General features: G+C 47.7%; 1 protein-coding gene across 2 annotated transcripts in view; it reads right to left on the bottom strand.

Annotated features, from left to right (window-relative positions):
• The window catches only part of CNTROB (centrobin, centriole duplication and spindle assembly protein), a 45,269-nt gene that overhangs the window by 15,166 nt on the left and 17,952 nt on the right, over positions 1-12,151 (bottom strand). For both annotated transcript variants that reach the window (XM_073547014.1, XM_073547015.1), the window contains exon 14: positions 10,600-11,788. In XM_073547014.1, coding sequence (XP_073403115.1) covers positions 10,600-11,788 — 1,189 coding nt within the window. The remainder of the gene's footprint in view (positions 1-10,599; positions 11,789-12,151) is intronic.

Genomic DNA, 12,151 nt, shown 5'->3' on the forward strand with positions numbered 1-12,151 from the left:
GAGCTGTCAAAGGACACAGAAACAAAATTGTAGCCCTGCACCAGGCTGGGAAGACTGAATCTGCAATAGCCAACCAGCTTGGAGTGAAGAAATCAACTGTGGGAGCAATAATTAGAAAATGGAAGACATACAAGACCACTGATAATCTCCCTCGATCTGGTGCTCCACGCAAAATCCCACCCCGTGGGGTCAGAATGATCACAAGAACGGTGAGCAAAAATCCCAGAACCACGCGGGGGGACCTAGTGAATGAACTGCAGAGAGCTGGGACCAATGTAACAAGGCCTACCATAAGTAACACACTACGCCACCATGGACTCAGATCCTGCAGTGCCAGACGTGTCCCACTGCTTAAGCCTGTACATGTCCGGGCCCGTCTGAAGTTTGCTAAAGAGCATTTGGATGATCCAGAGGAGTTTTGGGAGAATGTCCTATGGTCTGATGAAACCAAACTGGAACTGTTTGGTAGAAACACAACTTGTCGTGTTTGGAGGAAAAAGAATACTGAGTTGCATCCATCAAACACCATACCTACTGTAAAGCATGGTGGTGGAAACATCATGCTTTGGGGCTGTTTCTCTGCAAAGGGGCCAGGACGACTGATCCGGGTACATGAAAGAATGAATGGGGCAATGTATTGTGAGATTTTGAGTGCAAACCTCCTTCCATCAGCAAGGGCATTGATGATGAAACGTGGCTGGATCTTTCAACATGACAATGATCCAAAGCACACCGCCAGGGCAACGAAGGAGTGGCTTCGTAAGAAGCATTTCAAGGTCCTGGAGTGGGCTAGCCAGTCTCCAGATCTCAACCCTATAGAAAACCTTTGGAGGGAGTTGAAAGTCTGTGTTGCCAAGCGAAAAGCCAAAAACATCACTGCTCTAGAGGAGATCTGCATGGAGGAATGGGCCAACATACCAACAACAGTGTGTGGCAACTTGTGAAGACTTACAGAAAACGTTTGACCTCTGTCATTGCCAACAAAGGATATATCACAAAGTATTGAGATGAAATTTTGTTTCTGACCAAATACTTATTTTCCACCATAATATGCAAATAAAAGGAAAAAAAAAACAGACAATGTGATTTTCTGGATTTTTTTTTCTCAGTTTGTCTCCCATAGTTGAGGTCTACCTATGATGTAAATTACAGACGCCTCTCATCTTTTTAAGTGGTGGAACTTGCACTATTGCTGACTGACTCAATACTTTTTTGCCCCACTGTGTATATATATATATATATATATATATATATATATATATATACATACACACACACACACACACACACACACACACACACATACACATATACACACACACACATAAGCACACAATTCTTGCCGATTAAATTGTAGACAGTCCTTAAGTGGTTGATGACACAAATATTTTCACTACAAAATCCAGAAGGCAAAAAGGGGAAAGCGTAAATGTCAGTCCTCCAGGACAAGTAAAGTGTGGCTTCTCTGTTGCATTTTCATCCCCCTAGTAAATCCTCTCTCTGCTTAGCCTGGATTTTCTATGCCCCGAAACCTGGAAGCATGTCTCCTGGCGAGGACTGTGATGTGATATAGCACTGAATTAGCAGGGCAGATGCATGTATAGGGTGGCCGGTGGGGGGAGGAGAGGTCCTGACGGCCCTTTTTACCACTATAATTTTAGAAAGGTTAAATAGAAAAGAAAAAAATTGTGATTCATATTTATACCCAGGAGCCAATCAGGAGAGGCGGAATTACAGGTGGGAGGGAGAAAGCAGCTGCCTTAACGAATCATGAGGAAGGAGGCGTGTCTCAGACAACCTCAGACTCCCTGCAGGTACAGTAGCCCTGCTGTAGTCATAAATCACAACTTTACCTACACAAAATAAATGAAAAATATCTGAGAAAGATAAAGAGCAACCTGGTAAATATGGACTTACATAATGTTTAGCGCAAAACGAAAACCCTTGTATGAATGTTATTGTGGCGTTGAATCTCTGGGACAGCAATGCTTAAAGGGGTTGTCCGGGCTTTTCACATAATATCAGTACATATCTGGGCTGCAGAATGGTGACAATAAGTAATTTACCTTCTGTCACCAGTTTGCAGGGTTTTCTAGATATCACTCTCTTGCTTCTGAGCAGAACGTCCAAGGGGGGGGGGGTTCTGGCATCGAAATGAGAACTGGTCGTTTCCTCCTACTCTGCTAAAAACCTGCCCTCTATAACAACAACCCCACCCTCCACAGTAAAAGGCCCTCCACATCCACATGAACAAGCCCTCCTCACACAGTAACAAATCCTCCCCCTCTAGCAGCCTCAGTGCAGAGAGCAGACCACCCAGCTGCTCCTCCCCCAGACACACGCTGAACAGTGATCTATGGAAAGTGAAACTGCTTAGAAGGCAAAATCGTCCTGTATTCTGGGCCACTCCATGATTACAATACATAACTCATTATCAGTGATTCCTTCCCTCAGTGTCCCAGGCTGCTGCCAGCAGTGAGAACAGACTGTGTGATGGCCAGTGATGGGGGTCTGCAGCTTCTAATCTGGGGATGGCAGTCACTGATGTAATCTGTTGTGTGACAAAGCTTCTGCTGTGTGAATGAGACAGCTGTGTCCCTGATGTCTTCACACAGCAGCAGATTTGGTGCAGTGTATGTGTGAGCATGTCTATTTGATACACAGCCTGCAGCAGCCATCTATTGTGTGTACAGCCTGCAGCGGCCATCTATTGTGTATACAGTCTGCAGCGGCCATCTATTGTGTATACAGCCTGCAGCGGCCATCTATTGTGTATACAGCCTGCAGCGGCCATCTATTGTATATACAGCCTGCAGCGGCCATCTATTGTGTATACAGCCTGCAGCGGCCATCTATTGTGTATACAGCCTGCAGCGGCCATCTATTGTGTATACAGCCTGCAGCGGCCATCTATTGTGTATACAGCCTGCAGCGGCCATCTATTGTGTGTACAGCCTGCAGCGGCCATCTATTGTGTGTACAGCCTGCAGCGGCCATCTATTGTGTATACAGTCTGCAGCGGCCATCTATTGTGTATACAGCCTGCAGCGGCCATCTATTGTGTATACAGCCTGCAGCGGCCATCTATTGTGTATACAGCCTGCAGCGGCCATCTATTGTGTATACAGCCTGCAGCGGCCATCTATTGTGTATACAGCCTGCAGCGGCCATCTATTGTGTATACAGCCTGCAGCGGCCATCTATTGTGTATACAGCCTGCAGCGGCCATCTATTGTGTATACAGCCTGCAGCGGCCATCTATTGTGTGTACAGCCTGCAGCGGCCATCTATTGTGTGTACAGCCTGCAGCGGCCATCTATTGTGTGTACAGCCTGCAGCGGCCAATGTATTGTGTATACAGCCTGCAGCGGCCATCTATTGTGTATACAGCCTGCAGCGGCCATCTATTGTGTATACAGCCTGCAGCGGCCATCTATTGTGTATACAGCCTGCAGCGGCCATCTATTGTGTATACAGCCTGCAGCAGCCATCTATTGTGTATACAGCCTGCAGCAGCCATCTATTGTGTATACAGCCTGCAGCGGCCATCTATTGTGTATACAGCCTGCAGCAGCCATCTATTGTGTATACAGCCTGCAGCAGCCATCTATTGTGTATACAGCCTGCAGCGGCCATCTATTGTGTATACAGCCTGCAGCGGCCATCTATTGTGTATACAGCCTGCAGCGGCCATCTATTGTGTATACAGCCTGCAGCGGCCATCTATTGTGTATACAGCCTGCAGCGGCCATCTATTGTGTATACAGCCTGCAGCGGCCATCTATTGTGTATACAGCCTGCAGCGGCCATCTATTGTGTGTACAGCCTGCAGCAGCCATCTATTGTGTGTACAGCCTGCAGCGGCCATCTATTGTGTATACAGCCTGCAGCGGCCATCTATTGTGTATACAGCCTGCAGCGGCCATCTATTGTGTATACAGCCTGCAGCGGCCATCTATTGTGTGTACAGCCTGCAGCAGCCATCTATTGTGTGTACAGCCTGCAGCGGCCATCTATTGTGTATACAGCCTGCAGCGGCCATCTATTGTGTATACAGCCTGCAGCAGCCATCTATTGTGTGTACAGCCTGCAGCAGCCATCTATTGTGTGTACAGCCTGCAGCGGCCATCTATTGTGTATACAGCCTGCAGCGGCCATCTATTGTGTATACAGCCTGCAGCGGCCATCTATTGTGTGTACAGCCTGCAGCGGCCATCTATTGTGTATACAGCCTGCAGCGGCCATCTATTGTGTGTACAGCCTGCAGCGGCCATCTATTGTGTGTACAGCCTGCAGCGGCCATCTATTGTGTATACAGCCTGCAGCGGCCATCTATTGTGTATATTTGGTGCAGTGTATGTGTGAAGCTCCCACCAAGCTCCAGTGACCAGCACCACCCACTCATTGGTTGTCAGTAAACTGCACCAGCACTCATCTTTATCATCATTCCAGCATTGGAAAGAACACCGCAGTGATCCTGTATTTGTGAAAGCAGCACAATCTACATCACATCCACAATGGTAATAGATAGGGCCATTACATGTTCCATGCCATACTCCTTGTAGATAATTGTATAATGAAAACTATATATAGCACCTAATGCAAGTCTACAGTAGATATATGTGTATAATATATATACTAGATGTGGGCCCGATGCTATTGCATCAGGAGGGCAGTGATGTCACGATGGGGTGAGCTCTGTGGAGCTGTCTTTCACCCTGTCCGCTCTCTCTTCTTCCTGTGCCGTCTTCTCCCCTCTGTGCTCTCTCCACCTTGATGTCTTCTTCCATCAATGCTCTCATCCCTGCAGGGCTGACACTCGAAATTTCAGGGTCCCTTACTGACAACATATTCGGGTCCCCTGGAGATGCCGCCCATCCTCCACTCCAGCTCTGCCTCCATTCCAGCATAATATCTAATATATAAAGCTCAAAGTGTGTATGTATGTGTGTCCGTCCCCGGGATTGGCATCCGCACCGTCGCAGCTACAGCCACAGCCACAAAATTTGGCACAGTCACACTTCTGGACCCCGAAAGCGTCCTAAGCTATGTTGTGAGGCGAAATTTTAACCCTGCGCGTTCCAATTCACCAAACAATTTTGCCCCTGTCTACATAATGGGGAAACAGTGTGTGCGCGCCAAGCCCCGCCCCTCATTATCATGTCATAATGGTTGACTATGGGATGGAGGATGTGTGATGGGCATATGGGCACTGGACATGTATGACGGGTATATGGGCACGGGCCTATGGGATGGAGAATATGTGTGACGGGTATATGGGCACGGGACTATGGGATGGAGGATATGTATGACGGGTATATGGGCACGGGACTATGGGATGGAGAATATGTGTGACGGGTATATGGGCACGGGACTATGGGATGGAGGATATGTATGACGGGTATATGGGCACGGGACTATGGGATGGTGGATATGTATGATGGGTATATGGGCACGGGACTATGGGATGGAGAATATGTGTGACGGGTATATGGGCACGGGACTATGGGATGGCGGATATGTATGACGGGTATATGGGCACGGGACTATGGGATGGAGAATATGTGTGACGGGTATATGGGCACGGGACTATGGGATGGAGGATATGTATGACGGGTATATGGGCACGGGACTATGGGATGGTGGATATGTATGATGGGTATATGGGCACGGGACTATGGGATGGTGGATATTTATGATGGGTATATGGGCACGGGACTATGGGATGGAGGATATTTATGATGGGTATATGGGCACGGGACTATGGGATGGTGGCTATGTATGATGGGTATATGGGCACGGGACTATGGGATGGTGGATATTTATGATGGGTATATGGGCACGGGACTATGGGATGGAGGATATTTATGATGGGTATATGGGCACGGGACTATGGGATGGTGGATATGTATGATGGGTATATGGGCACGGGACTATGGGATGGAGGATATGTATGACGGGTATATGGGCACGGGACTATGGGATGGTGGATATTTATGATGGGTATATGGGCATGGGATGGAGGATAATTATAATTTGTTATAACTAACCACAGTTAGTTACTATGCCCGGGCAGCGCCGGGCTCTTCAGCTAATATATATATATTACATATACACACACACAATATAGATTGTTGCTGGCTGTACACACAATAGATGGCCGCTGCAGGCTGTACACACAATAGATGGCTGCTGCAGGCTGTACACACAATAGATGGCTGCTGCAGGCTGTACACACAATAGATGGCTGCTGCAGGCTGTATACACAATAGATGGCCGCTGCAGGCTGTATACACAATAGATGGCCGCTGCAGGCTGTACACACAATAGATGGCCGCTGCAGGCTGTACACACAATAGATGGCTGCTGCAGGCTGTATACACAATAGATGGCTGCTGCAGGCTGTATACACAATAGATGGCCGCTGCAGGCTGTACACACAATAGATGGCTGCTGCAGGCTGTATACACAATAGATGGCCGCTGCAGGCTGTATACACAATAGATGGCTGCTGCAGGCTGTATACACAATAGATGGCCGCTGCAGGCTGTATACACAATAGATGGCCGCTGCAGGCTGTATACACAATAGATGGCCGCTGCAGGCTGTACACACAATAGATGGCCGCTGCAGGCTGTATACACAATAGATGGCCGCTGCAGGCTGTATACACAATAGATGGCCGCTGCAGGCTGTATACACAATAGATGGCCGCTGCAGGCTGTACACACAATAGATGGCCGCTGCAGGCTGTATACACAATAGATGGCCGCTGCAGGCTGTACACACAATAGATGGCCGCTGCAGGCTGTATACACAATAGATGGCCGCTGCAGGCTGTACACACAATAGATGGCCGCTGCAGGCTGTAAACACAATAGATGGCCGCTGCAGGCTGTATACACAATAGATGGCCGCTGCAGGCTGTATACACAATAGATGGCCGCTGCAGGCTGTACACACAATAGATGGCCGCTGCAGGCTGTATACACAATAGATGGCCGCTGCAGGCTGTACACACAATAGATGGCCGCTGCAGGCTGTACACACAATAGATGGCCGCTGCAGGCTGTACACACAATAGATGGCCGCTGCAGGCTGTACACACAATAGATGGCCGCTGCAGGCTGTATACACAATAGATGGCCGCTGCAGGCTGTATACACAATAGATGGCCGCTGCAGGCTGTACACACAATAGATGGCCGCTGCAGGCTGTACACACAATAGATGGCCGCTGCAGGCTGTATACACAATAGATGGCCGCTGCAGGCTGTATACACAATAGATGGCCGCTGCAGGCTGTACACACAATAGATGGCCGCTGCAGGCTGTACACACAATAGATGGCCGCTGCAGGCTGTACACACAATAGATGGCCGCTGCAGGCTGTACACACAATAGATGGCCGCTGCAGGCTGTACACACAATAGATGGCCGCTGCAGGCTGTATACACAATAGATGGCCGCTGCAGGCTGTATACACAATAGATAGCCGCTGCAGGCTGTATACACAATAGATGGCTGCTGCAGGCTGTATACACAATAGATGGCTGCTGCAGGCTGTATACACAATAGATGGCCGCTGCAGGCTGTATACACAATAGATGGCTGCTGCAGGCTGTATACACAATAGATAGCTGCTGCAGGCTGTATACACAATAGATAGCTGCTGCAGGCTGTATACACAATAGATAGCTGCTGCAGGCTGTATACACAATAGATGGCTGCTGCAGGCTGTATACACAATAGATGGCCGCTGCAGGCTGTATACACAATAGATGGCCGCTGCAGGCTGTATACACAATAGATGGCTGCTGCAGGCTGTATACACAATAGATGGCTGCTGCAGGCTGTATATCAAATAGACATGCTCACACATACACTGCACCAAATCTGCTGCTGTGTGAAGACATCAGGGACACAGAGCTGTCTCATTCACACAGCAGAGGCTTTGTCACACAACAGATTACATCAGTGACTGCCATCCCCTGTGCAGATTAGAAGCTGCAGACCCCCATCACTGGCCATCACACAGTCTGTTCTCACTGCTGCCAGCAGCCTGGGACACTGAGGGAAGGAATCACTGATAATGAGTTATGTATTGTAATCATGGAGTGGCCCAGAATACAGGACGATTTTGCCTCCTCAGCAGTTTCACTTTCCATAGATCACTGTTCAGCGTTGTGTCTGGGGAGGAGCAGCTGGGTGGTTCTGCTCTCTGCAGTGAGGCTGCTAGAGGGGGAGGATTTGTTACTGTGAGAGGAGGGCTTGTTCATGTGGACGGGGAGGGCCTGTTGCTATAGAGGGCAGGTTTTTAGTAGAGTAGGAGGAAACGACCAGTTCTCATTTCGATGCCAGAACACCCCCCCCCCTTGGACGTTCCGGTCAGAAGCAAGAGAGTGATATCTAGAAAACCCTGCAAACTGGTGACAGAAGGTAAATTACTTATTGTCACCATTCTGCTGCCCAGATATGTACTGACATTATGTGAAAAGCACGGACAACCCCTTTAAAGTGTTCTCTATACTTTGGACAGTGTTTATCTCCTCGCACTGTGACACACTCCTGGAAACCCATATGATGGGCTGTAATTTGAGTTCTAAATAGGCAACAATATTCAATTTCCTTTGCAGCGCCACCAACATAAAATTAAAAGTGTAATCACAGCCATGCCGTTCAGATGGCATCATACGATCTGAACGCAAGATGTAATAGAACGCCCTATGTCAGGTTCTCATGTATTGAGCGGGCTCAGGAGGAGCTAATAATAATAATCTCATACCAGGCAGATGACAGATGTAGAACAGCTAGAGATGGGCAAACCCAAACAGTAAAGTTTGGCGTTCGTATCCAACTCATACTGTTCGGGCACGGACACCGAAACGGACTTCACCAGGAAGTCCATCTTACTGTTCAGATTCGGCCCCCCCAAACACCAGGTGTTTGTCACGCTGTCATGTTTCTGATCGGCAGTAAAATCATCACCGCCGGTTAGACAACCGCAGTTCTGTGAGTGTGCAGCTGTGATCACCGCAGTTCAAATTCACCACAGTGAAATTCTCCCGGTGAACTGGGATGAACTCGCCTCTGCACAGTAAGACTTTCTCACGGTGCTAGTGGGGATCTCACAGAGGTTACCACAGTTCAGCCAGGCAAAGAACGCATCCTCAGTGACCGGCAGTAACCTCAATGACTTCACCGCTAGTCACTGATGCTGCGCTCACAGCAGCTCATTCATGAGTGGTTCTCAGAATGGACGGACGCATCTTGGCACCGTCAAGGTTGAATTCTGTTTATTCCCCAGACATGGATCAAGGCATGAGACAGAACGACCGTCAGATGAGGGACATTGTTGTTTTTTCATTTTAGCTTTATTACAGGAGAACGAGGGCTTCGGTGGAATATGTGTTAGGTGAGTAAAACTGTGCTTGTTATCTTTAAATAGAAAAATAAGCGTGTTCTGTGTTATTTCAAATAAATGACTATTCTGACTGTGTCTTTATTTACCATGTAACTATAGGATTAGAAATGGATAGGGGTCTTATAGAGGCTTCTCCATTAGTAATCCTTGGGCTTCATGTCACCTAACAACAAAAGTGACATCAACCCACAAATATGAACCCCACTTGCCACCACTACAAGGAAAGTGGGAAGAGCTGGGCAAAGCACCAGAATTGATGTGCATTTTCTGGGCAGCTGCGGGCTGCTATTTTTAGGCTGGAGGGGGGGCAATATCCATAAGGCTGGTTGTCAAAAATGAGGGGGGGGACCTCACGTTGTTTTTTTAATTATCTATTTAAATATGTTTTTTTAAAAAGCGTGGGGAACCCTCTATTCGCTGCTGAAACTTACAGCTGAGCTTTGCAGCCCCAAGCTGAGAGTTTTGCCTGGCTGGTTATCAAAAATACAGGGGAACCAAAGCTGTTTTTTTTTGTTTTTTTTTTAATTTTTATTATATATTTACAGGGCAGGTGCAGAGTGATGAATACTCCAAACTGCCGCTCCTGCTCTCACTGTTATTAGCGGGAACAGGCGTCGGCTGACGGGAGCAGTAGTTTCATCAGCTGACACCAGTGACCAGAAATAAACTTTATACCTCTGATCACAGCTGAGTGTGCACGCTGTCTTTTAACAGTGTGGAAACCGCAGCTGTCTGACCGGCTGTTACCACTTCATGCCACAAATCGCTGTGGCATTAAGTGGTTAACACTATTATATGATTACATTTGATAATTACATTTAGAAAAAAATATCTAAAGTTATGTCCCACCAAAATAACTTGTCTGCAGGATAAAAAGTAGAACATATGTAAAGTCTACTGGACAGACGTGCGCAATACTCTGTCTTGTAAAGGGAGAAAAAGGGAAGCACAACGTACAACGCCGCCAAAAATCTTCACGAAAAAGGTCTCCACGAACCACTGAATGTCACCTGAAATCCTTCAAGGGAGACTGATGATATCACAGACAAAGTAGCCTATTCACCCTTGTGAGACTAATGACATCACAAAGAACGTAACCTATCCATAGCCAATGCAATGACATAACTAACCTCCCACCTACCCTTACCTGGAGCCATCCCTGGAGATCACACTCACCTGTTGTAGTCATTGTGCCATCTGGGTGAGGTTCCAGAGGAAAAAATCCATGATAGCTACTGAAGCTGTGGCTCAGTTCCTCCATCTGCATTGGGTAGAAGCTTTCTTCTGGGTCACAGACTCTGTTACTTGGCTGGTGACTACTATCTTGGCGTTCTCGATACGTAGCAGGGATTCTAATCTCGCGGCCGTTTCCTTGGATAGTCATCTTGGATATAGGACTGAAGTTAGGAACAGTTATCGGAGCCTGATCCAGGCTAGGGTGAACAGTGGGGTTACTAGCTTCCCTCAAATGGTTACTGACCCCTGGGGTGGTGGGAGCAGAGTCTTCTTTCATGTGGTGATGGATCTGTACAGTACTTTGAGGCTGCTTATGATTAGTAGTAAAAGAATAAGCTCCCGAACTTTTATACTGGCTGAATGTGTTTTTTTCTGAAGATGGGATATGTTGGTTCCCTTGTGTCAATGACTGATGGATGTCATCTACTAGACGGCTACGGCTATCTCTCTGTGTAAGAATCACGCTTCCTGTGACCGCATTATCGCTGGTATTCTTGCTTTGCTTACTGAGGCTGGTCATCTCTGGGTAGGTAAAACATTGGCTCTTATCCTCCACTGACTGGCCAGCAATATATTTACCTATTGTATAACTGGCCAGAATGTCCTGAAGTGTGTGGAGGTCCTTGGTCCTAAACAGACTGGTAGTACCCGGGGTTCCTGGAGCGTTGCCCAAATGCCCAACATGGCTGTCTGACTGAGTAACGCTCAGTCCGGTATCGTTACCCACATGTGCTCCGTCTCCCAGAAATCTCTGACTTGTTCCATTTACAGAACTTAGCTTGATCAAGCTTTGGCTTTTCTCATCCATAATTCGATTGAAGTGAATCAAGTCAGAGCCTCTGCTGTCTGTAAGAAATCTGTCGCCAACTCGTCTGCCTCCATGACTATCCTCTAAAGGTTGGCTTCCGCCCCTCTGAAAGTGTCCATGAGTCTCTTTCCTTGAGTCAGTACTGTCTTTCAGGTGCAGATTGCCGATCCCCGGAAGGTTGTCAGCCTCGACTATCCCTCGTCTTGCAGGGACGCTGGTTTCCTCCCCATAGACGACTTCTCTTGGTAGCTGGGACGTCCACTGGTCAGAGGTCTCGGTCTGTTGGTGGAATCCGGCAGTGGTGGAGCTCTCAGAAGGAACCTACGTGGGTGATGAAAATAGAGCGTTATTGCTTCAAATACTGTGTTGTTAGGAGCTTAAAACATTTCCACATCACAGTGGAGGGAACAGCAGCACAGAGTAGAGTTGAGCGACTTTGGTCGGATCGGGTTTCGTGAAACCCGAATGAAACAAAATAAGTTTCAGATGAAACTCGTCCGACTAGAGCAAAAAAAAGTCGGAGTTTCGTCCGACTTTTATTTCCCATTGACTTGCATTGGGGTCGGGTTTCGGACGAAACTCCGACTTTTTTTGCTCTAGTCGGACGAGTTTCATCTGAAACTTATTTTGTTTCATTCGGGTTTCACGAAACCCGATCCGACCAAAGTCGCTCAACTCTAGCAC

The sequence above is a fragment of the Dendrobates tinctorius genome, unplaced genomic scaffold, assembly GCF_039654945.1.
Source record: "Dendrobates tinctorius isolate UK_male_01 unplaced genomic scaffold, ASM3965494v1 ptg000151l, whole genome shotgun sequence".
Taxonomy (NCBI): Eukaryota; Metazoa; Chordata; class Amphibia; order Anura; family Dendrobatidae; genus Dendrobates; species Dendrobates tinctorius.